The sequence below is a fragment of the Petaurus breviceps genome, unplaced genomic scaffold, assembly GCF_028583685.1.
Source record: "Petaurus breviceps papuanus isolate PSGF00001 unplaced genomic scaffold, PetGlider_PUasm1.0 98, whole genome shotgun sequence".
Lineage (NCBI taxonomy): Eukaryota > Metazoa > Chordata > Mammalia > Diprotodontia > Petauridae > Petaurus > Petaurus breviceps.
In genome coordinates, this window is record NW_027187460.1 from 8,647,396 (window position 1) to 8,673,494 (window position 26,099).

The 26,099-nt window shown below is 37.7% G+C and overlaps 1 protein-coding gene and 1 pseudogene across 1 annotated transcript in view; both read left to right on the top strand.

Annotated features, from left to right (window-relative positions):
* COL22A1 (collagen type XXII alpha 1 chain) overlaps window positions 1-26,099 on the top strand; it is a 630,085-nt gene that overhangs the window by 170,612 nt on the left and 433,374 nt on the right. The window contains exon 5 of the mRNA XM_069081305.1: window positions 7,194-7,305. Within this exon, the coding sequence (XP_068937406.1) occupies window positions 7,194-7,305 (112 nt within the window). The remainder of the gene's footprint in view (window positions 1-7,193; window positions 7,306-26,099) is intronic.
* LOC138155978 (large ribosomal subunit protein uL2 pseudogene) lies at window positions 23,567-24,410 on the top strand (annotated as a pseudogene).

Here is a 26,099-nt window from a genome sequence, read left to right on the forward strand (position 1 = left end):
AAATTTCAGTCCCAAAGCCTCTATCCACAGTGCACAATGCATAACTCCATACATGGTAGTATTATAAATATTTAAAGTATCGAGCACGTAGTCTATTCAGGTACTTGTTTTTGGTAGTTAGGAGTATTTGGAAGAAATACATATGGTAGAAGAAATACATCCTATATCTTCATGGAGCTCACAGTATAGTCAAGGAGAAGCCATATTAATATCAAACAAGCAACATGTTAAAAATGTGACATATATTGAGAGTTAAAAGAAAGGAATGGATAGGAAACCTTAGGAGCTCAGAGGTGGGAAATACTGCTGTGGTTACTAAAGGACAGATAGAATATAAATAGCTGCAGAGTGGGATTGATAGGGCAGGGTAAATTATAGTTCTCTTCACCAGTCTGTTGCTCAGACCTTCTTAACCTGGGGCATCAGGCAAGGCTTTATTTAGGAGGAAGGAAGGAGATGTGCTGGACCCTGAAAGTCTTGGAAATTGAAGAAGACACAGAGAGACAGGAGAGAGATGAGAATAGCTCCTTAATTCAAATTAACCAAGATTTATGCTTAATTATTATACAAATTATTTCTTATTTCTTAAGAGGAAAGAAAATAGGTAAAGGAGAGTCTGTATATGCAGGGTTGATGAGACAGAGCATGTTATGCACACTTCAGTGCTGGCTCAAATAAGACTCAGTCTGGTAATCAGATTACTTTTTCGAAACACAATGAAAGGGCACATATTTTATTCATCAATTTTGGGACACTTTAGAAGTATAAGCTCCAGCTGGGGCTCTGTGAGTGTGAACGGTACTGTGATTTCCATTTCCCAGAAAAAGATGTTGAATCAGAGAATCTTTAAGTCGTACCATATTAGAGCTGAAATAAATTAATCAAGAGTAATTTGTTTTGTACCCACTGTGTGCTACATACTGTGGGATACATAAGAAAACAAAATGAAACAGTTCATGCTTCAAGAGATTTACATTCTATTGGAGAAGTTCTGGGATTTAGAACATAAAATGCAACACCTGGAAGAAACCTATACTAATAAAAATATCAATGATAATTGTGATCATAATAGTAATAATTAATAAATAATAACCATGGTTAGCATTTATATAATGTTTCAATGTTTGTATTATTCCACTTCATCTCTACAACAACCTTATAGTTATTTCATTGTTGTTCACTAGATTTCAGTCATGTCTGACTCCTTGTGACCCCATGTGGGATTTTCTTGATAAAGATACTGGAATGGTTTACCATTTTCTTTCCCAGTTCCCCATTTTACAGATGAGAAAAATGAGACAAACAGGATAAAGTGATTTGCCCAGCTGACCCAACTAGTAAGCGTCTGAAGGCAGATTTTAACTCAGGAAGTTAAGGCCTCTTCACTCCATGTCCAACACTCCATCCACTTAATTCAATCTCCTGATTTTGTAGATGAGGAAATTAATCCACCAAGAGAAGAAATGATTTTTTTTAAGCAAAATTAGACTCAATTCCCTGAATAGGGCACACATTTGTTGATGACAGTACCTCTTACTACTTTATTTTCCCCAAGAATTAGCACCTAAAGTTCTATGCTTAATGAATCTTGTTTGAATTTGTGATAAACCTTTTAAGTTTTGTGTGTGTGTGTGCGCGCGTGTGTGTAGATAATGGTTCTCTTCTAAGTAGAAAGGTATAAATATTTGTATAAGACCTGGAATGAAATCTGAGCCACCTCACATGGTAACTGACTTCCACCAGAATAGGAACGATTCCTTCTTACAAACTCATCTACTTCAGTATCGTAGGAAGGATTGACAAGTACTTGACCTCTGAGGTCAAGAATGGAGAAGATGTTTATGGAGATGCTGCTACCACTTCACCTGGTGCCTGTCCCTCTTGAGAACTTCTAAGTGCTAAGAAATTGACAGAGCACAGGACTGAGATTTTGCACTGGTAGGGGATAGATCAAATCTTAGAATTTCAGAATTATCGAATATTCGAGTTGGAAGGGACCATAGAGGTTTTTCATGGCATACAGTTCCACTCTAGGCTTACATACTATCTAATGAGCCATCTTGTTCCATTGCAGCTTCCTAGGGCAATACCTCAAATCCCAAGAATCATAGAGGCATTTAAATACAACTGAAGGACAAAGAGCCATATTTGACCTTACAGATAACTTTTATGAGATTATGTTCTTGGAAATGCTGATGCATCACTGAATTTCAGTTACTAAAATTGAGCAAAGGAAAAAGAAAAGAAAAGAAACCTCTGCCCCTGTGTGTCAACTTTGAGATATCCCATTATCATTAAAATTTACTTAATGAGTTCTAGGAAAGTTGCTATTCAGTGAGTACAGAATTATAAGTTTTCATTATTTTAAGCTGAAGGGGAAATTTAAAAAATAAGCCTTTGTGGAGACTGGCACATTCTTATATCAGTGCAGAAGTCTAATGATGCCTTTTCAATTCTTCTTGCTTCATTTAAAAAACTATAACCTTTCCCTCAGACTTTAAGGCCAAGCTTCACTGCCTCCTCTTCCTTGAAAGTTTTTCCTAACCTCTCAGCCTAAAGAGATCTTGTAGAATTTTGGACCTGGAAAGAATTTAAAACTCATATAATCTAACCACCTTCATGTTACATATGATAAAATGGGGGATCATTTTAAGTGAATGACTTGTCTGAAGTCACTCAGATGGTTACTAGCAAAGCCAGAAATAAAACTAAAAAGTTCTTCCCCTCGGTTGAGTGCTCCCTGCACAATGCCAGTGCTGCCTTGCTTCAATGTGTCTCTTACTTTCCACCAGTCATGCTGTCCTTGTATTTTCTTTATTTCTCTATCCATTGTGAATTTTTGATTGGACTATATTTGCCTTCAGGGAAGAGACTGTATTCCTCAAAGGACTGCAGAGCAAGATGGTACCTTTGAGATTATTTTGTTCATCCTTCATTTTACAGATGAGGCAATTTAAGCTCAGAGAGGTTAAGTGTTGTGACACTGAATTAATAATAACAGCTAGTATTTATATAGATCTTAAGATTTGCTGAAGCTCTTTACATGTATCTCATGATTCTCACAACTTTTCTAGTAGGTAGGTCCTATTATTATATAAATTTTATAGTTAAGGAAACTGAGGCAGATAAAGGTTAAGTGACTTACCCAGAGTTACACATTCAGTAAGTATCTGATGCAGTATCTGAACTCAGATCTTTCTCATTTCAGGAGAAGTACTCTATCCATTGTGCTGCCTGCCTGCCGTGTTAGAATTAGAGATGTAATTCAAACCCAGATTCTCCGACACAAAATTCATGTTTTGTTTTGTTTTGTTTTAACTTTGTTTTGTTTTGGTTTTTGGACATTAACATTCAAGCTTCTACTTTGGCATCATTAGTTCCTAGACTGGTGCCTTATACACAGCACACAGTACTCCAAGGGATCTGTGTTCTTCTATTCTCCTTCTAAGTCAGATGGCTGTTGCAGCCTTTCTACACGTGTCTACCTTGTCCATGGCTTCCCCTAAATTTTTAATAAGGGTTGTATTACAGTTAACCTGGGATAACTGTAATAGTAATGTAATTTGAAGATCCCCTTGTATAGGCAAGCACTTAGCACCTTGTTCCAAGTGTGATTGTATCAAGTATTACTATCCAGAACTTGTGAGTCCCACAGTGGGAGGAACTTCCTTGTTGTAACAGGAAGGGGCAAAACAGGGAGGAGCTAAGACCTTATATAAGAAAAAGCCCAAGCTGAGAGAGGCCAGAATTTCTCTCAGCGAGCATCTGTAGGCTGGGCTGCTACTGCTGGACTGAGGACTGAACTGAGAATTGGGAAGAACTGAGAAGAGAAATGAGAACTGAGAACTGAGACAGAACTTCTTGGAAGCTGAGGAGGAGAAGCCCAAGCTAGAAAAAATGATTTTGATTTTGAGAACAGGGCTGGAGAAAGTGATTTTGATTTTGAGAACAGAACTTGTGGTGGCATAGCTTCTTTTGAGAGCCAGCCAGAACTTCTACTGAGATCTTTCTTCTGGGAACTTCTGAGAACTTCCAAGAACCATACGGAACTTCTGCTGAGGATCCCTGCTTGAGGGCACCTGTTCTGTTGTGAAAGCTTGGGAATGTGGGTGTTCACTGTGTTAACCAAGTGTACCAACTCTGTGGTTACTGTAATGACTTTAACATTCTGGTTCTGGGACTCAGTTTCCTGGTATTTGAAGAAGGACTTGAGGTGGACTAGATGCTGTGAGCTTCCATATGGAACAGGAACTGCGTGGAGAGCTGGACAAGGAACTGGGAGCTGTCTGCCTTTGAACACAGGTGGCAATTGGTTAGATTTGGGCAGGAGCCGGGACCACGGGAGAGGAACCATGGAAGCTGAGAGCCTGCCTCAATTCAAGATGAAAAGACCTCTGCTTGGGTATTTAATGCTGACTGATGAAATTGTAACTTACTTGTGACTTAGGGGTAGATGGCCTTTGTACTTTCCACTACCCCTATACTGAGTAGTGACTGATGATATTGTAACTTAATTGCACCCCATGTGTGGAATACTTTGACTTTTGTACTTTGTGATTAAGGATTTTGTGATTGACTAAATGAATGTACTTTTCTTAAAACTATGTGACCACTTTGGTGAAAACTATATGGCTATTTTAGTGATAAGTTATAACATTGTGAATGCTATACTTTGATTTCCTTTGAATGTTTTGTCTTAGTTTGTTACTGAATAAATAGAGAGTTTACCATACCATATAATCAGAACCTTGAAAGCTGTTCACAGCAGCAACCTCTCCCTTGCCCTATGGGTGATTTTAAACTTCAGTGCATCCAAGAATTTAGTTTTCTATGACACTCAGCTTTATAACAATCCCAGAAGAATGCTACCTTTATAAAATAGAGTTTTTCATTTAAGGGAAAAGGTAGAAGCCATTCAAAAAAAATCAAATAATTTTTCAAAGCGAAGCAGTTCTGTTCTCTTCCTTTTTTTTGCTTTCTGGAGATGGGAAGGTAGGGCAATTGGAGTTAAGTGACTTGCCCAAGATCACAGGGCTAGTTTTGGTGTGTGTAAGTGTCTGAGGCTGGATTTCAACTCAGGTTCTCCTGATTCCAGGGCCGGTGCTCTGTTCCCTGTGCCACCTAGCCACCCCCACATTCTCTTCCTTTTCAGTTCTAGACCCAGCCTATTGTTCATTTACAATGCCTATTCCAGGTATTTGTACTAATGAATAAATTCTGTGGATTTTCCATTCTTTATATAACTGTCTGTCAATATGAATTCTCTAGACAATTGATGAGCATTTTATGATAGCATCCTGGTTTTGATTCTGTGGCATCATGCATTCTTCAAACAGGGGCATCCAGAGTACTTCAGTATCTAGAGGAAGTGCCTCTTGGATTTTGGCTCTACTTTGGGCATCTCCCACAATAGTAGTACACATCCTTGATCATATGTCTTCTCACTTTATACCTTGCTTCATAATGATCTGTGTTGTCAAAATTACACCTGTTATTATCTTTCAGTGAATCTTGTTTGATTTTGAGATATTCGTGGAAAAGACTGCTGTAGGAACCTTTAAGGGGGTATTTTTGTTCTACTGGATTAGTGGCCTTTTTGTAAGGAGCTAATTTAAAAAAAATTTTTTTAATTTATAGAATAAAATAAGCATTTATGTAACAGTATAATTAAAACATGATTAAAATTAAATCATTTATGTACAAATTGCTATTCTTTTAAAATATGTAACAAAGTTATAAAAAAAACCCTTTGTGTTCAACCAACTTTCAGTACAGAGGGGTCTTGTTCCCTCCATTTGTAATTCCCTTCACCTTTTAAATTAGACTCCGTGTTTGTAATATGTATTCTCTAGGAAAATATCATTTGTAGACCCCTGCTTGTAACATTTGTGTACTTCCATGAAGGATACCCTTGGTTTAGGTGTAGAGATTATTCTTATTTGTATAGATAAGAAAGAAATTATGTTAACCAAGAGTTACTGATATTCTTTTTTTTTTTTTTTTTTTTTTTTTTGGGGGGTGTAGGGTGGGTTTTTTTTTTTTTTTTTTTTTTTTTTTTTTTTTTTGTGGGTGCTGAGTGTCTGAGGGTGGGAACCAAACTTGGGTTCTCCTGACTCTGAGGCTGATGCTTTACTCACTGCGCCACCTAGCTGCCCCAGAGTTACTGATAGTCTATAAAACACTTTTTTCTTTTCTGGGTGGTAGGGTGGAGGTGTGGGTCAGGGAGGCAAAGAGGGGAGTAGTAATAAAGCCTACAATTTTCAACACACCTTCGTTATCTTTTCCTTTTCAGAAGTTTTGAATGTCAATTCCTCAACACTTTGGGAGCGCTTAATAAATGTTGAATTGGTTAAAAGCAACAACAGCAAACTTGGAAGTTATGTAGAGAAACATTGTGCTCTAGTGGAAATAACAATGGTTTAGCTGGGAGTTGAGATTTAATGTCTTAATCTTGGCCCTGCCACTAATTTGTATGACTTCTCAGGGCTACAGTATCTTTCTCTTTTCCAGAAAGTGATTAGACCAAATCATCCTTAAAGACTTTTTCAATTCCAATAGGCTATAGGTCTGAGATCCTTTAAACTCAATCATTATATGTGTTAAGGGTCCACCTAGATCTAATGCTTTTTTTCTAATATCCCTTCTGCTTCTTATCATTCTAAGATCTTTTCTAACTCTAGTAGTCTATTGTTCCATTTTATTCTGTTTCAGACAGGGAATTAGTTCATGCTTTCTATATTGCTGAAATCCCCTCTGCACTCCTGACTTGCCTCTATATATTGTCCATCACAGGGGATAGCTTATTATCCATGCTGACAGAGGAAGTACCTATACACCAATAAAGTAATATATCATTTGAAGCATTGAAAATATTTTTGCCATAAGTGTGCATTACATATCGGAATATCTATAAAATGCTCATGATCGAACATTTCTTTAAAAACTCCAACATCTGCATTTTTCTACATTTTCATGGAAGAGATGGGGAAACTTAATGACCTGTTACTGTGTTTCTTTCCAATGAATATGTATTTAAACAGGTCTGTTTGCTTATTCTCCGCATCCTGTTTGCCAGAGGGGTTGGCTTCTTGCCTGCTTTAAAGAGCTGACATGACTTTGGTTTTGTGTTTGCTAGGCCCTGCTCCATTGCCAACCTTGTTTTACACCCCCCTCCCCAACTTATTTTTGGACAGGTTTTGACCTGATGGATTTATTCAGTGTGAAGGACATCTTGGGGAAGAAAGAAGGTGGTGCTCAGAGTTCCTATGTCCGAATGGGATCATTCCCAGTAGTACAAAGGACTGAGTAAGTATGACTGTCTTCCTGCTGCCTTCCTTCCTAGAACTGCCCTCTAACTAGCCTTAGGCAAGATGAGAGAAGGGGACTGGCTGACAACAATTGTTGGCTCTAGTGATGACAAGGGCCATTGCCTGACTCATGCTCTGAGGTGTGAAAGCCAACAGATATCCCACCTGGGTTTTTAGACTGCTAATTATTCTTTTAATTGGCTTTTTAAAAAACTGGTTTCTGACCCTTTTGAAAGAACCTCAATATACAAGTCAACATGCATTCATATCTTCAACAAGGTTTGTTTGAGGACTCAATATGTGAAGTAGTCTGGGGGATGAAGGGTGTACATAAGAACACATGACCCCTACGATCAGTAAATCCTTCAGTTCTCTGGACTTAGGGTTTATCAGATAGCCTTTTAGATACAGTAAAATATTGGGTTGATGTCTTCAAACAACTTGATTGTGCAGTATTGTCCAAGCTCCTTTCTAAGTCATAATGAGTTTTCCAGTATATCATCCATTCAGTAAAAAATATCATAGGTTCTATTCTACCTAAGTCATTATGTACTATGAGAAGAGGGGAATGGATCAGGAAAAGCTTTCTGGAGATGGCGTTTGAGATGAGCTTTGACAGATGGCTAGGCTTTTTGTTTTTGTTTATGTTTTTTAATCATACGATTCACTTATGACCTGGTCCTTGAAGGATGAATAGGATTTCAAGAGACAGAGATTGAGGTCATTCCAGACCTAGGGAGTAGAGAAGCAAAACCACAAGGTGATAAATCACAGAATGAGGCATTTAGCCTTTTCATTTACCTAGAGGTAAATGTGAGTATTTGAGCTAAGCATTAATTATATCCAGGACAAGTATAGTAAGTGAAGTTGAGAACATGGCTTTAGGCTATTTGCTCCTGAAACTTTGTACTTACTAACTTTGAAACTAATTTGCCACTTTTTCTTCTGGTCCCATAGCTAAATGGCCATTTTAGATCTGTATATATGAATGTCTATACACACATATATTATGTTACATGTATTACAATAATCTATAAGTGAAGAATTCATCATACATATACATATATTATTACAGCCGACATATGAAATAGAATTGGCAAAAGACATGCTATTTTACTTACAACAGCTCCCATTGTTTCCCATCAAAATAGTGCCGTAACCATCAGCCCAGTAATTCTCTCTTCCTCCAACCCCCACCCCACCTTTACCCATGACAAGCAAGAATGAGTGGAAAAAGACAGATTATAGGATTTTAGGCCCACTTTGGACAAATTATGGTATCATGGAAAAGAGGAGTAGTATTTGGGATTCAGCAAGTCTTGGTTCTCATCCAGTTTCTGTCACTGCCAAGCTGTGCCTCTGGGAGAATTAGCACGTTGTGGTTATCAGAAGTGAACACCTTGTCGCAAATATACTTAATCAGATTGCTCTCCTACCCCATTGGTGGTAGGAAGGTGGGGCTTGAAAGGAGGAATAGCTTGATGGGTTGAAGAATGGAGGAGTCATTCTCAAGTATGTCTTTTTTAAAACAATCATTCATTTAAAAAATTAACATTTTTATTTAAAGTTTTGGATTCCAAAATTCTGCCCCTCCTGAGATGGTAAGCAATCAGATATAGTTTATATATGTTTAATTATATAAAACATTTCCATATGAGTCATTTTGTACAAGAAGACTTAAATTAAAAAATGAAAGAAAGTAAAAAATAGCATGCTTCAGTCTGTATTCATTCAATATCAGTTCTTTCTCTGGAGGCGGATAGTATACTTACTTCATCATTAGTCCTTGGGATTATCTTGCATCATTTTACTGCTGAAAATAGCTAAGTCATTCACAGTTCTTCAGTGAACAATATTGCTGTTACTGTGTTTAATGTTCTAGTTCTGTTCAGTTCACTATGCATCATACATGTAAGTCTTTCCAAGTTTTTTTTTTCCTGAAATCATCCTGCTTGTCATTTCTTACAACGCAATAATATTCCATTACAATCATATACCACAGCTTCTTTAGCTGTCCCTATTTGATGGGCATCCCTTTGATTTATACTTCGTAGCCATCACAAAAAGACCTTGTATGAATATTTTTGTACAGACAGGTTCTTTCTCCCTTTTTTATGTTTTTGTAATATAGACCTAGCAGTGGTATTGCTGGATCAAAGGGTATGCACTGTTTTATAGCCCTTTGATCAGAGTTCCAAATTGTTCTCCAGAATGGTTGGATGAGTTTACAACTCCACCAACAGTGTATTAGTGTCCCAGTTTTCCCACATCCCCTCCAATATCCAACATTTTCACTTTTTTACCTTAGTCACGGATACTTGTGAGGTGATACCTCAGAGTTGTTTTAATTTGCATTTCTCTGATCAATAGTGATTTAGAACATTTTTTTCTATGACTATAGATAGCTTTGATTTCTTTGTCTGAAAATGTTCATATCCTTTGACCATTTATCAATTGGGAAATGGCTTGTATTTTTTTATGAATTTTACTCAGTTCTATTTATATTTGAGAAATGATACCTTTATCAGAGATACTTGTTGCAAAGTTGTTTTTCCCCCCAGTTTTCTGCTTTCCTTATAAATTTTGTTGCATTTTTTTTTTTTTTGCGCAAAAACTTTTCAATTTTATATAATCTTCTTTGGTCCTAAATTCTTCTCTTATCCATAAATCTGACAGATAAACCATGACACGCTCTTTTAATTTGCTTATGATATCACCTTTTATATGTAATTCTTGTACCCATTTTGATCTTATCTTGGTATATGGTGTGAGACGTTGGTCTGTACTTAGTTTCTGCCATGCTGTTTTTCAGTTTCTCTCAGGAGTTTTTGTCAAATAATGAGTTTTCATTTCAAAACTTTGCATCTTTGGGTTTATCATATACTAGATTACTATGGCCATTTCCTATAATGTAATTTGTATTATTCTATTCCTCTGATCTACCACTCTAAAGTATGCCTTTTAAGGAGAGGTTTGTGTGGGGTACCACAATAGCTGACCCTGGGCCACCAAGAGAAGGCTTAGATGGAAGAAAGGCAAAGGGCTAAATGACAAAATAAGCTCCTTTTAATTTATTTCTTTTGTTTCAAACTTGGCCTTAGTTCTACCTGAGTTTCTAATATAGAAAAGAATAGTCACCAAGAGCCCACTTCATAAACAGAAGAGATTATGATGACTGTAGTAACTGGTTGTAAGTCTTTCTGCAAAAAGTGGGTCTTCAACTGGACCTCACAGAATGGGTAGAATTTGAATAATGAGCAGGAAGAGAGCATTCCCAGTGAACAAACGCATCATGACATAGCTTTCTGACTTGTAGTCAGAAAGACCTAGGTTTGATTTCCCACCCTAGATATTTGCTGTGTGACCATTGATAACATGTGTAATTTCTTAGACCTCAGAGCCTCAGTTTCCTCATATCTAAAGTAGACATAATAATAGTACCTACCTCACAGAGTTGCTGTGAGGATCAAATGAGATAGCACATTTTTATTAGTACTTTGCAAAATTTAAAGTGGTATAGGAGTGATGACAACAATGGCGATGATTAGGAAACATCAGGTTTATAGGCTCAGATTTGTGAATTATCGTTGCATCATTTATCATTAACTTGGTATGTTGCTAGGTATTGGTGGTTGCAGGATCAGGGAGGAAGCTTTAGGGCTTGAGTGAAAAGGAGCAATGGGATCATGACATCATAAGATCATAGATTTAATACTGGCAAGGAGCTTAGAAGTCGTCTAATTCCCCTCCTTTATTTTCCAATGAGTGCTTCTGTTGCCCTGGACCTGGTTTTCCATGTTCTTTCCTGCCTCAATCAATCCTAGAAGGCACTGAAAAATGGCAGCAATGGTGAGGATTTCATAATCTTGTTCTCTGGGGCAGATCAGTGGGGGGGACCCTTTTAAGGGAGATGCTGATTTTGGGGCCCCACAAGATCCCCCTACATATGCTCTGCAGCCCACACCCAGCACCAACTGCAGGAGGAACTGTTGTTGATAGATGAAATGGGACAGATGAAATGCCGTTGTCTCCTTTTTTTTATTTGGAGCATATGTGCAGACAACTCAGGGTGAAGAGAGAGTCTACATTAAATAGGATTATCAAACCAAGGTAATAATTCTGTTGTTTTTCCAAGTGTGTGGGTATCTTGAGTGCCTGATAACCATATTATAAAACTCTCTTTTTCATACAGTGACAAGGGAATATTTTTCACTAAATTCCTCCTTTCCCATCCTGCTGGACATCTTTCTTGTGAAAACATTTCTTAACAAAACAAGACAGAAAACAAAAACAAGAAGTATTGATGCCTTTTGTTTTCATAACACCTATCTTGAGCTCTCTCTTGACACAAAAAAGAGCTAAGCAAAACCATAAGATCCAATGACTTTCTGAACGTGTATGTATGCCTTTTTTCCTATACCTAAAGTCTCCTACTTTCCTGGTGAGAAAAGGAAGGAATGTTTTCTTATCTGTCCTCCAGGTCCAAGGTTCATCATGATAGAATCTGTCTTCTATTTTCTCTACGTTATTGTACTCATGTATATTGTTCTGATTTCTTTATTTAAATCTGCAGCAGTTCCTTCAAGTCTCCATATTTCTTTAAAGATAGGTGACTCAGTGGATAAATTCTGGATCTGAAGTCAGGAAGAACTGAGTTCATTGCAGTCCAAGACACTAACTAGTTGTTTAACCCTCGGCAAATCACTTAACCTTTGTCTGCCTCAGTTACCTCAAATGTAAAATGGGAATGTTGTTGTGGGGATGAAATGAGGTAATACTTGTGAATCATTTAGCATAGTGCCTATCATACTTAATAGATAATTAATGTTAGTTTCCTTCCTCTGAATTTCTTCTCTTTGTCATTTATTACTTCATGCTAAAATTTCATTATGTTCACATAGCAGTTGGTATAGCCATTCTCCAATGGTCATTCACTTTGTTTCTAATTCCAGTGTTACTAAGAATATTTTCAAATATATAGGATTTTTTTAGTAATTTTCTTGACTATAGCAGTTTCAACAAGGAAATCAAGGAACACTGCATTCTGGAAAAAGGGAAGACCCAGTGTCCTAGAGATTTATATTATTACTAAGAAAATATGTATTAATTCCTCCCATATATGACTGGTTCTCCTGTCAAGTTCCCTCCCATTTTCCAAAAAAAAGTGGGGTCTCAGATAAGTCTGACTGCTGCAAAAGTCTCCCTTGGTCATATCTCTTCGTACACACTTACTTGCTCTAATAAAAAAGCCTTCACATGAAAATAGCCGACACCCAACAGCACTTGTAGCCTAATGGGACCCCAGAATAAGATTCCAAACTCCTGCAGAGCAAATTCTGTCTTCAGTCAGTAACTAAAGTCCCTAACAATGTTAAGACATTTAAAATTCATACACCAAGGACAAAGTCAATAGACCCCTGACAAGTGAAGGGTAATGTGGGCCTGTCAGATGATTGAGCTATAGAGATATAATAATATCACTGTCTATACTAGAGAGCAGCAAGCTCATCCATGTGGATGTGAACATTAAAATGCTGTTCAAATGAGATTGGTTGTGATAAGGAGAGCCTTTGTGGCATTTCCCCCTATCATCTGTGTTTCCATTATAGAAACCAAAGAATAAGACATACACCCAACAATGATGGTCCACATGCTACTAACATACAGATTGTTCAGAATTCCCGAGAGGAGTGATGTTCCTATCGATTTTCCCATATAATGGGAATAATTATATGAATAGTTGGAAGAATTAGGTTCACATATTAGCTGTTTTACTTTGAGAAAAGTCACCACATGATTTTAGACAAAGTATTTAATCTCTCTGGGACTCAATTTCATTATCTGTAAAATGAGGAAAATAACATTTGTAGTACCTACATCACAGGATTCTTCTGAGAATCATATAATAACAGAATTTTAAGAATCAGGGGGGACCTCAGCTGCCATGCCCATACCAAAAGGAATCCCCGTTTAAATATCCCTGACAAGTGGTCATCTGGCCATTGATTAAGTATGTCCAGTGAGGGAAAGCCTACAGCTTTTCAGGGCAACTTATTTCATTTTTGGACAGCCCTAATTGTAGCAATTTTTCCTAACATCTAACATAATTTGCAACTTTTATCCAAAACTCATGGTTCTTCCCTTTAGGGCAAAACAGCAAGTCCAATCCCTTCTCCACTTGACAGGCCTTCAGAAACTTGGACAGCTATTGTATCCCCACTTAACCTGTTTTATCTGAGCTAAACATCATCTGTTCCTTCAGCCAATATTCATGTCACAAGTACCTGAGGCCCTTCACTATCCTGGTTGCCCTTTTCTTGATATTTTCCAGTTTATCATTGTCCTTAAAGCAAATCTAGAATTGAATACAATACTCCAGATGGAGTCTGATGCATGCAAGACTTCTATAAGTCACCCTTGTGATTTAATATTCAGGTTGCTGTTGATTAAACTACTTTGTTCTGGTTTTCCATTTCTTTCTCCAATTCATTTTATAGGTGAGGAGGTTAAGTGACTTGCCCAGGGTAACATAGTAAGTGTCTAAGGCTAAATTTGAACTCAAGAAGATGAGTCTTCATGACTCCAGGCTGGGCAGTCTGTCCTCTGTACCACCTACTTGCCCTTCATCTGTACAGGGGGGATAATATGCAATTTTATAAACAAATAAATTGAGGCCTATGGAGGTTAAACAAATTGCCCAAGTTTATCCAATTAATGATTAGCTTAGCTGAAATTCATGTCTAGGTCCCTTGACTCCCAATTTAATCTCCTCTCTTTTGTACTCTACCTGACACCCTAGACTTCAGACCCCTGCCTTTCTTGACCTCTGATATCCTTTCTCCTGCTCCTCTGTCTGCTTCTCTTTTTTCTAAATTCCTAATCTACAGACCCTTAGCTTGTGATGATTAACTAATGTGCTGATACATCAGTTATAACTTATCCTTTCCAGACCCTTGGCAGACTTCTCACTTCTGGCAGCCGAGAGGTAGAGCCCTTCCAGTGGAATGGGCCCAGGCTAGACATCTGTATATCTTGCCCCTCTCCTGGCTCTTTCCTGACTAATCAAACTCCGTTTCTTCCTACGAGTCCATGTTTGGGTTTTCCCCTTTGGTTTTCATGTCTGAAACTGCCTTGTTAGCACCCATTAACATGGCATATGCCTTCCCAAGAGGGACACTGCTTAGGCAGCATCTCATTGTCTTAGCTTGTTCTCTATTCCTTTAGCCCATTTTCCTTCTTCCAGCAGCAGTGGACAAGATGTACTTTCTGCTGTTATGGAATCAGTTGCATCTATTTTGAGGGCTGACTCTGTTTTCTTTGCTTATATAAACATCCAGGAGCACTGGAAAGGAATCATAGGTAGTCAGTATGGAAAACAACCCTTCTCCTTTGGTTTGTGACCTCGTTAACACTGAGACTATTTAACTTGCGTTTCCATGAAAATGAAAACTCAAGAAAAGTGAGAATTGGAGTTGGGTTGAAATAGTAATGGATCCAAAGTAATTTTGTGGATTGTATCACACCAGGCAGCTGAAGAAAACAAATCAAACTTCAAAAAGAAAAGAAGACATTTGCACATATTCTCAGTCAGGAATGGTGTGGGCATTTTGTTTGGTTTGAGAATAAGAGAAGTGAAGCTGCAAGGGACCATAAATGCAATATGGTTCCACACTGTAATGCGAATGTAAATTTTAAAGATCTTCCCTGCCCCTAGGCTAAAGTGCACCAGAAGCCTGGGGAGGGAGGCTTGTTTTTCAGTAGATACTTTTTGATTGGCCAGTGGGTCAATAAGGTTGTTACATTATCTGAGCCAGGAGAAGGCTATGTGTAGCTTTGTTTTGGGACTCACTTTGAGAAGTGTTCTGGGATTTGATCTGAATTCCGGGAAGCCGTTGTTGAGAGTCCCCCGGCTTTGAAAAACCCAGAATGTGGAAACCCAGATGTTGACTGGGTATGGATGTAATGGTCGGACAGTTTGGAAATCTGTCTACTTGATGTTTCTGTCTTGATAATTATGCCTGTATACTTTGAGGTTCAGGGTGCTGACCTTTTCTCCTGAACAAGGTAAATGATATATGTCTGACTGATTAAAGTAAGCTTGTTAACCCATTTTGAGTTGCTTTCCTTTAACAAAGCAGATCCAAGAACCTGTGGTAGCTGCAAACCCTGAGGATGCTTGGGGTGCTTGCTGCTATACACACCCTCATTATTCTGATCACTCATTCAATAATGTTTAGATGTCTTGTTAATGCCCGGCATATCTAGACAAAAAAAAGTTCCTGACCTCAAGGAGGAGTTACAATTATAAAATATATAACAAAATAGACATATAAGTAGAGATATAAATATATAAAATGCTTTCAAGATTTTTACTTTATATTTTTGAGGAAGACACCAGCAGCTGGGAGATGAAAAAGGGGGTCATATAAAAGCTGACACTTGACCTGAGCTTTAAAGGAAACAGGATGGGGGAAATGAGTCCCTTGATATGAAGGGCAGCTTATACAAAGGTGCAATGATGGGAAAGGAGAAGACTGAGAAGTTGTCACTTACCCGGGTTCTTTGTAGTTATAGAGGTCAGATTGATACCAGGTCTTAGGATTCTCAAATCACCACTCTTTCCAGTATATCATGTTGTCTTCAGTGCTTTCTACTTCTCAGGAAACTCATTTTAATTCAATTTCACAAACATTGTCTAAATGCCCCGTAGGAGCACAATGCTGTACTAGGCGCTGAGAATGTAATTGTGGTTATGAAACAGTCCCTAGACCTTACAAGCTAATGGGAGAGAAAAGACATCTACACAAATAATTGTGTAGATTAGAACTCAAGGAGAATGTGATGGGTGCAAGTAAGAGGTCTAGGCAAAATCGTATGAGAAATTTGAGAGATATTTCACTATAACCTGGAAGAGTAAATGAAGGCTTTGTGAAGGAAGTGATAACCTGAATTGGGCTCTGAATTAAGGGAGAGACTTCACAGGGCATAAATGAATGATTTTTTTTAATGGGGAAAGGAAGACCAATTCCAGACATGAGGAATGTAGCTAGCAAAGGCAAAGAACTAGAAGAGGACAGTGAGAACAGAGAAAGAATATATAAAGTATTATAGAAGTAGAGGACTAAAATGTCCATGTATAAGGATACATATATCCTGTCTCCAGGCATATCTCTCACAGAGTTCAAAGACAGAAAGAAAAGTCTCATGTAGAAAAATCTCATTGTAACTCTTGGAAGCACCAAAGAACTGGAAATAATTATATACATATTAATTAAGGAATGGCTAAACAATTTTGTAGTGTATTAATATAATAAGATATTGTGCCATAAAAACAATGAATAAAATGTAAAACAACAAGTAAAGACTTGTATTGACTAATAGAAAGTGACATTAGCAGACTAAGGAAAATAATATACTGACAATATAGAAGTTAGTTAGTCATAGAAGACTAACAAGATTATTTGTATTGAAAAAATTCTAAATTTTTTTGGAAGTAGTTGTAAAATGAGGAGGTTTGGACTCATCTCCCTGAGAGGTCCTTTTTAGTTTTAAGGTTCTATATATTTGTGATATATTTGCTTTTTTGCTTAATTTAGTAAATATGTTATTGATAATCACCTATCTTTTCAGTTCAGTATTCCAAAACATTGTTCTTTTTGGATATTCTAAACATAATGATTTAATGATTAAATAATGATTAAAACAATGATTTGTTATATTATATAATGACTAAAACCATGTAAATGGGGAGAAAATCAAATCAAAAGAAAACAAACACCAACCCTAAACTTAATTCTATATAGTTATAATCAATCAATTTCAACTTGAAACAGACTTGAGAAGATGAACTTCCTTCTCTTTTTTGCAAAGAAGGGGAACGATGAATGTGGAGCATTACGATACTGTCAGACAATTGATATGTTGGTTAATTTTCCTTTTTTTCTCTTTCTTTTTTCTGTATATATAGGAAGGGCTTTGTTTATAGGGAATGCTGGGGGCAAAGACTTTGTATCTGGTAAAGAAAGTAATGTAAAAAGAAAATATATAAATACATTTTAAAATAATCTATATGACTTGGAAACTGATTGGATTATGGATAGGAGAGAGAGAAAAAAGAGCCAAAGTTAACTTTAGGTACCTAGGAACATGGTGGTATTATAAATGAAATAGAGAAGTCAGGGATAGGAACATCTTTTCTGGGGAAAATGGTGTGTTTAGTTTGGAATAAAATGAGTTGGAAATTACAAGTCTAGCTGCCAGTTTGGCATAATGATGGATCTGGATTTTCACCAATGGGAGTATTCCCTCAATCAGTGCTGACCATAAAACCTCTATGCCTTCCTTTCTTGTTTGACTTGATTTTTTACTCTCTTTCTGAACATCCACCATAGAAAAGCAGTCAAGCAGTAAGTACCTATAGTATGTGTCATTCTCTGTGCTAGGTCCTGGAAATATTAAAACAAAAATGAAATAGCTTTTGCCCTCAAGGACTTACATTCTATGGGGGTGACATGTATACATACAAGTAAATATTAAATATATACAAAATAAATACAAGTTTATTTTGGGCAGGAGTGCACTGGGATTTGGAGAGAGGGTTCAGATAGTATCTGATCTCAGTCTTGAAGGAAGCAAGGAATTCCAAGAGACAGAAAAGTGGAGGGAGTACATTCTGGACACAAGAGATTACATGTAGAAAAGCATGGACAAGGGGCGGCCAGGTAGCACAGCGAGTAAGAGCACCGTCTCCAGTGTTGGAATGACCTGGAGATCAAACCCTGGGCTCAGATACTCAGCACTACACCTAGAAGTAACTGGCCGTGTAACCTTGAGCAAGTTACTTAACCCTGATTGCTTTAAAAAAAAAAGAAAAGAAAAGCATGGACAAGTGAGAAGTATTGTGTGAAAAGCACAGCAAAAAGACCAGTTTGTTTGCACCTTAGGGTCTAACTGTGGGAAGGGGAGTAATGTATAATAAGACTAGAAAAGTAGGTGGGAACCAATATTTATTAGAGGAATTCGTACTTTATTCTAGAGGCAATAAAGAACTTCTAAAGTATATTAGATAACAGAATTACTAGGAAATACTTTTGTGGGAAGCTGCTGCTTGAGTGTGGAATTCAAGAACTCAGATATACCTCCAAAGCTGGAATTAAACATTTCTTAAGATCGCTAGTCACTGACCTGAGCTCAGAAAAGAAAATACAAAGGCAGAAGAAGGTGGCAAGAAATTGAGAAGTTTGGGAACTCCATTCTTAGGCCTTGCTAGTAACTTTGAATCCTTCTTCTTCTGCTACTCCAGTTTTGGTAGATTTATCCAATCAACTTTGCCATAGTTCCGGGAAAGGATGTGTCGATCTGCTCTACTATGATCCTACTTGCCATCCCTGTAAAATTTTGGACCTAGAGCCAAAATACTCCTGGTCAATACTCTGTAACATGTATTGTACTGCTCAGTTAGAAGATAAGCTCTTTGAGGGCAAGGACTGTCTCTGCTTTTGTATTTGTGCCCCATTCATTCATTTCGGTTTGCCTAGACAAGCACATGTTTCCCATTACCATGAGTTTCTCTAGTAAGTTGCCATAGCTATTGGACACAAGGAGAGACATACCTATCACCTAGTAACTTCTGAAGTCCAGTGGAAAGAAAGTTGGGCAAAAAAGGAAATGGTCTTTAAAAAAAAAAGTGGAACCATTTCATGGTCTGCTCTTCTAGATCAGAGAGAGAAGTTTCCTTCCTTTGACAAGAATCTGCACTTCCATCTCCCCTGACACTCAGTGGCCAGTCATTTTCAACACAACTAATCAGGTGGTCCTGGGGTCCAAGGTGCTAGCTGCCTAGGAAGTACTATTCTGTCAAAGATCCCATGTAATCTCATCAAACTGATTTATAGTCTCATTCCGTCAAGTAGGTGTTTTATTTTGTGTGCTAGTGTTACTATTAGAGTATGATAATAATGATGACTGATTCTAATTATGATACTAATAATTATAATATTACTGATGATGACACAATGGAGTTATGTCTATTTGGTCAAATCCAAATATTCTCCTCAATTTCATCTTCTGAAGCACTAGGATCACTGCTAAAATCCAAATGCTGTCATTCTAGCCTTGCTATTGATGACAGCAAATTGCTAGGAAAATGCCAGTCTCTCTCTTCCATTTCATGTCTATTTGTTGTTCTTTATATTTCATTTCAAACTGCTCTCAGGATGATACCAATGCCCATCTCCCTACATGTCTCTTTTCTCTTGATTGTGTTTCTCCGTTTCATGAGGTGATGCTGTTTCTAGTTGTTACGCTCCTTAATATTTTGTAAATAAGCCTGAACTCCAAATTTGTGCTCTCTCCTTGTGGCTACTGTTTTGCATTGGTTCAACTTCAAGTCAGTATTTTCCTTGAAAACTGATAGTATGAAAACAGAGTTGTAGGCAGAGGTTGGCGATGGATTGCTGCCAGCCTGGAGTAGAGAGGAAGTAAGGACAGAGAACTGGTCTTCAAACTTGCCTGGGTCAAATCCTAACTGATTACAGATTGTGTGATGCTAAGCAAGTCATTTATCATCTCAGTGCTGAGTGTTCTCCAAGAATAAAATTTGCAGACAAGGTACCATTCTGCATTGGTAGAGGGAGTTTTTTTTTTTTTACCTTAGTGTTGTTACTTGTAGCAGAACTGAAAAATTCCAAGAGGCACTTGACCTGGAGGTAGAGGGCTGAGCCCAAGTTAGAGGACATGACTGAAGATTTAGCAGTTATTGGAGTACTGGAGGAAGGACCACTGAAAGAGATTGGAAGGAGTATTCTAAGAGATCAGAAGAAAACCAGAGTCATGGAATCTCAAATTGGAAAAGTTCTCAGATGTTATCCAGGCCAAGCCCTACATACTGACAGTTGATCAATAGGCTCTATTTGAAGACTTCCAGTAAAAGGGAACTCAACTATTCCCGAAGGCAGCCCACTCCATTTGTAGGGCAGCTGTAATTATTAGGAAATATTATTCCTTCCTTATTATATTAAATAAGAACCCAACTTTCTACAATTTCTACCCAGTTAGTAACTAGAAGAGCCTGCAAGGTATATAGTTATGGTATTTTTGTTTTTTCTTAATAGAGAAGAGGGAATATGTTTGAAAAGAGAGTGGAAGAAGTTAGTGTAGATGGGGATATTGAAGATGCTACAGACAGAGATGTATAGTAAAGGTAGAACAAAACCTCTCTGACATTGTAGTATAAGCTTAATTCTTTGCCTGGAGAATGAATAGATAAATTGATTACTTTTTGGAGCGAATGGATGAATGAATGCAGTTATGAATAAATTAACTTGTGAATTAAGGCACTTGTGAATGAATGAATTTATGGATGAATAAGTTGATTTAAGAATCCTTTCAACAGCTGGGGCTTCTCTGAGTCCTGTACTTGGGGCATAGAGTTTGCATGGATTCTTGCATGCAATTCAGCAAAAATGTATTAAGCACCCACTATGGAACAGCAGATTTGCATAATTCATGACCATAGTTCACTTGATCTTTGAACATTAGTGCCAAAGTAATTTTAAAATCTCTGTTGTCCTTTTTCTTAGAAAGACAAAGCTAAAGTTCAGCATCCTCTTAGACTTTCCTTAAGCTTGTAGGGTTTTTGTTTTGTTTTGTTTCGTTTTTAATCATGGTCTATCCTCAGTATCCCCTTCTCCAATCAAAGGTGTAAGAAATATGCCACTGTCGTATAGGGAAACAAATATTGGGTAATCAAGTTTTAGCTGTCCTATTTATTTGATGACCTTGGGCAAATTGCATCATGTTTGGGCTCTAGTTGCTTTATCTCGGAAAAGAGAAGGTTGAAGTTGTTTATGTCTAAACACCCTCCTCTTTTAATTCCTAATACTTTGGTACTGTTAGTTTGCTTAGTTGTAGGACTGAGGAGAATGGAATTCTTGTCCTAGCTCTAATACTAAGTAGGTCTGTGACTTAGAGCCAATCATTTTCCCTTCCTGGTACTAAATTTTCCTATCCAAAAGCAAAAGGGTTGGATCAGATAAATTCTGAGATTTCTTCCAGCACAAATATTCTTTGTTCTTCCAAGACTAGACTGTGAGTTTATGTGGGTAGCTATCATTTTCTGAACAAACCTTGTATTTTCCCTCTCTGTCTAACATAGTCCTCTCCACAAAGCAAGCAATTAATAAATGTGGCTTGGTTTGAATTCTATGATTAATCTAAATTCTGAGGTTCTTTGCTTGCTTAACAGACTATCTCATGTTTAACATTCTAGGTTCTTTTCTCTCTTTAATATGTTCCCTTTGTTCTAAGTCCAATTCTCTCCCTAACATTTTGCATCCTGTAGTCTAATAGTCTATGACATTGGCATTTTTGGGACTATGTGGAGAATAAACTTGGACTTCAGTTTAATGATTGAAAAGAGCAATTTTGTTGTAGATTTTCCCCTAAGATGTAAGTTCATTTTTAATGAAAACTAAAGAACAAACCAATAAATTAGTATCTCTTTATTTTCCATTGTTTCATTTTAATTTGCAAACTAATTTAGTTTGTGATGAAAATGGATGGTAGGTTTTGATATTTATCTTTTTCCCCATTAATTTCTCAAATGCCTGAAGTGAGAGAGAGAGAGAGAGAGAGAGAGAGAGAGAGAGAGAGAGAGAGAGAGAGAGAATGTGTTGAAACAAAATACAAACACTTGCATAAAATAGTAATCAGAGTAATGTGAGGATAGGCCTATTCTGGAGGCTATTTGGCATCCTGTTCCATAATGGATGGAAGTGACCAGTTCATTTCTTGCTTTTATTGTTCCTGGCTGACTCTTTTTTTTTTTTTTAAGCAATTGGGGTTAAGTAACTTGCTCAAGGTTACATGGCCAGTTATTTCTGGGTGTGGTGCTGAGTGTCTGAGCCCGGGATTCGATCTCCAGGTCGTCCCAACACTGGAGCTGGTGCTCTTACTCGCTGTGCTACCTGGCCGCCCCGCTGGCTGACTCTTGAATGTCTCAGAGTAGGGAGGTCTATCCCCTTGTCTTCCCTTATTTATTCTCCTCAGTCAGTGAAAAATAAACATTGATTAAGCACCTACTCCGTGCCGTGCCGTGCGGTGCATTGTGCTAAGCACTAGGGCTACAAAGAAAAGACAAAAGATAGTCTTTGCCTTCCAGAAGCTCACAACAAATGGAGTAGGCAACATGAAAACACCTACGCTCAAATGAGCTGTATACAGGATAAATTGTGGTCCGTCCTTCATTCTATCAAAGAGGACCAGTGACACCAAGGACTGTGATGTCTTGACTTGCAAGTGAATTGGATTTGAGTGAGGCAGAGCTGTGTGGAGTCATCAGCCTCCTGTCCACTGGAGTCCTTGGACTCCGGTGGCAAGACATAGGTCAGGACAACAGACCCCAGATGCTGTGGGAAATGTTAACCTTTTTAAGTAAGTAAACACTCATTTAGAAATTAAAGGCTAGTTAAGAATGGAGACAAAAGATGACCTACTTTGCCTTCACAAAAGAATCATTCTGGGAGGGGAACAAGATAAATAGGAAATAATCAACTGAGAGAAGGCAATAGAATTAGTGCTGTTGGCCAACAGTGAGTAGGACTGACCTCTTGTAAGTGGACTTAAAGAAGACACGGAATTAAAGAGTCATAAAATGTTAGAGCTGGAAGGGACTTGAGAGATTATTTAATCCAGTCTCTTACCCTCATTTTACAGATAGTAAAACTGAGATATATCCAACATTAAAATTAGTGACAGAGTTACAAGTAGAACCAAAGACATAGAATTTTCAATTCCAGTGCTCCTTCCATGGTACTCTACTGCTACACATTCTTGCATATGTTATTGTATCTTCCATAATGTTGGACTAAATAAGTAATATAAACCCTTATAGCTGAGTAGATGTCCATAATCCTGGACACTCTACCTTTCTTAATTCAAGCTAAATTTGCATTAATTTTTTTGTTTGCCATATCACATTGTTGACTTTTTTCAAGCTTGTGGTCCACTAAAACCCCCAGATCTTTTGCAGTGCATGTACTATTCTCTAGACATACCTCTTCCTTCTTTCACCTTTGAAGTCTATTTTTGGAAGCCCAGTTTAAGACTACATATATCCAAAGTAAATTTCATCTCAGTACATACAATCTTCTTGCCTTTCAAGAAATTTTGGAGTCCTGCCTTTTGGTTAGCATTCATTTCTACCTATGTGCCATCTGCACATGTGGTGAGTATGTGATCTATGCCATTTTAAAAGTCAATGGAACCTCTTTCTAGCAAGTGCGGAGTCAGACTGCGCAAGATGGGGCGAGTGATCTGTGGTCAGAGAAAGGGTGCCGGCTCTGTCTTCCATGCCCACCTGAAGCACAGGAAAGGGGCCGCCAAGCTTCGGGCTGTTGACTTAGCAAAGAGGCATGGCTACATTAAGGGTATCGTAAAGGACATAATCCATGATCCAGGTCCAGGGGCTCCTCTTGCAAAAGTAGCTTTTCGGGATCCTTACCGATTTAAAAAAGAGGACAGAGTTGTTCATTGCTGCCAAAGGCATCCACACTGGCCAGTTTGTGTACTGTGATAAGAAAGCTCTGCTCAACATTGGCAATGCCCTCCCAGTTGGTACTATGCCTGAAGGGACCATAGTGTGTTGCCTTGAAGAAAGGCCTGGGGACCGGGATAAGCTTGCCTGGGCATCAGGAAACTATGCCACAGTGATTTCCCACAGTCCTGAAACCAAGAAAACACGAGTGAAGCTACCTTCAGGCTCTAAGAAAGTGATCTCCTCTGCTAACAGAGCTGTGGTTGGTGTTGTTGCTGGAAGAGGTCGTATTGATAAACCCATCCTTAAGGCAGGTCATGCCTATCATAAATACAAGGCCAAGAGAAACTGCTGGCCTCGTGTCCGGGGTGTGGCCATGAATTCTGTGGAACTTCCCTTCAGAGGAGGTAATCACCAGCATATTGGAAAATCATCCACCATTCGAAGAGGCTGGACGAAAGGTCGGTCTCATCGCTGCCCGGCGTACTGGTCAACTCCGGGGTACCAAGACTGTACAGGAGAAGGAGAACTAAAGTACAGAATCCTGACAATAAAAATTATTTTGGAAATTGTATAAATAGAATTATATTTATAAAAAAAAGTCAATGGAAAAAAAATGTTAGATTCCATGAGGCCAAGCATAAATCTTTGAGACTCAAGATTTGACTCAAGATCCCCTTCCAAGTTAACATTGATGCATCAATAAATACTCTTTAGATCTAACATCTACCCAATTCTGAATGTACCTAACAGGAGTTTCATCTATTTTTGTTGATGAGAATAGTAAAAGAGACCTGGGTTTCACTCCAGCATACTGGATGCGGTTTTTGAGTTGTTGGAGCTGAAAGAACTTAAGATTGCCAGAATTTGTGATAAGCCTCTCTGGATTTAGCAAGACTGGTCTTAGAATAACAATCCCATAGTAAATTGCCTAGGTCTCTATTTGAGACTTTTTGAGCTTGGCCTGGTCAGAGGTAGGATTTTACTGTAGTCTTTAAACACCTAGAGGCAACTGCTTGACATGATGAAGCATCAAAATATGACTATAGTAGGGGACTCTTTGTATATCTGGGTCTTCGTGATAATGGAATTTTAGAACCAGACAGTCAAAATGGGATCTACTGTATTTTCCACTGGTTAATCCTAGTTTTCCCTTCTGGAGGTAAACAGACTAAGTCTCATCTTCCTTCAGAGGACAGTTATTTAGAATTGGGTATTTAGAAAACTTAGGAATACAACAAACGTTTCTTAAATGCTTGTTCTGTACAGAACATGATACTAAATTGAGGAGGAGATAGTAAGTCCAGGTAAAAGGCTGCCTTTAAGGAACATAAGTTTAGTAGGGGAGTAAGACCCAAACAAAGACACAGTATTACATGTAAAAGTATTCAAGTGATATAAAGCAAAATGCTGTATGATTGGTCTGCTGGAGGAGAGCGGATTTGAGTTTTATTTCAAAAGGTAGACTTGAATTTAGCAAATTGGAAGTGGGAGGATAGTCCATGCAAAATAGGTAAAGGGGTCCTAGCAAACTCATTTTTTTGACAGAAGTATAATGTTGATACTTAAACCAGGAAGAGCTAAAACAGAGAAAGAAAATTATAGATCACTTTCCCTCATGAATATTGATGAAAAATTTTGAGCAAAATATTAGCAAGGTGATTACAACAATATATCACAAAGACTATATACTATGACTAGGTAGAATTTATGCCAGGAATACAGAGTTGGTTCAATATTAGGAAAACTATTAATGTAATTGACTATATCAATAATAAAACCAACAGAAATTTTATGATTATCTCAATGGCTATTGAAAAAGCTTTTGACAAAATACAGCGCCCATTCCTATTAAAAATAATAGAGAGCATAAGAATAAAGGGAGCATTCCTTATAATGAAAGCAATATTTTTCTAAAACTATGAGCAATGTAATGGGGATAAACTTGAAGCCATCCTAATAAGATGGGGGCTGTGAAGCAAGGATGCCCACTATCACCACCACCACTATATTATTCAATATAGTGCCAGAAATGTTAGCTATAGCAATAAGAGAAGAAAAAGAAATTAAAATAGGCAATGAGAAAACAAAACTATCATTCTTTGCAGATGATATCATGGTATACTTCAAGAATCCTGGAGAATCTACTAAAAAACTGCTTGAAATAATTAACATTAGCAAAGTTACAGGATATAAGATAAACCCATATAAATCATCAGCATTTCTTTATATGACCAACAAAACCCAGTAGCAAAAGA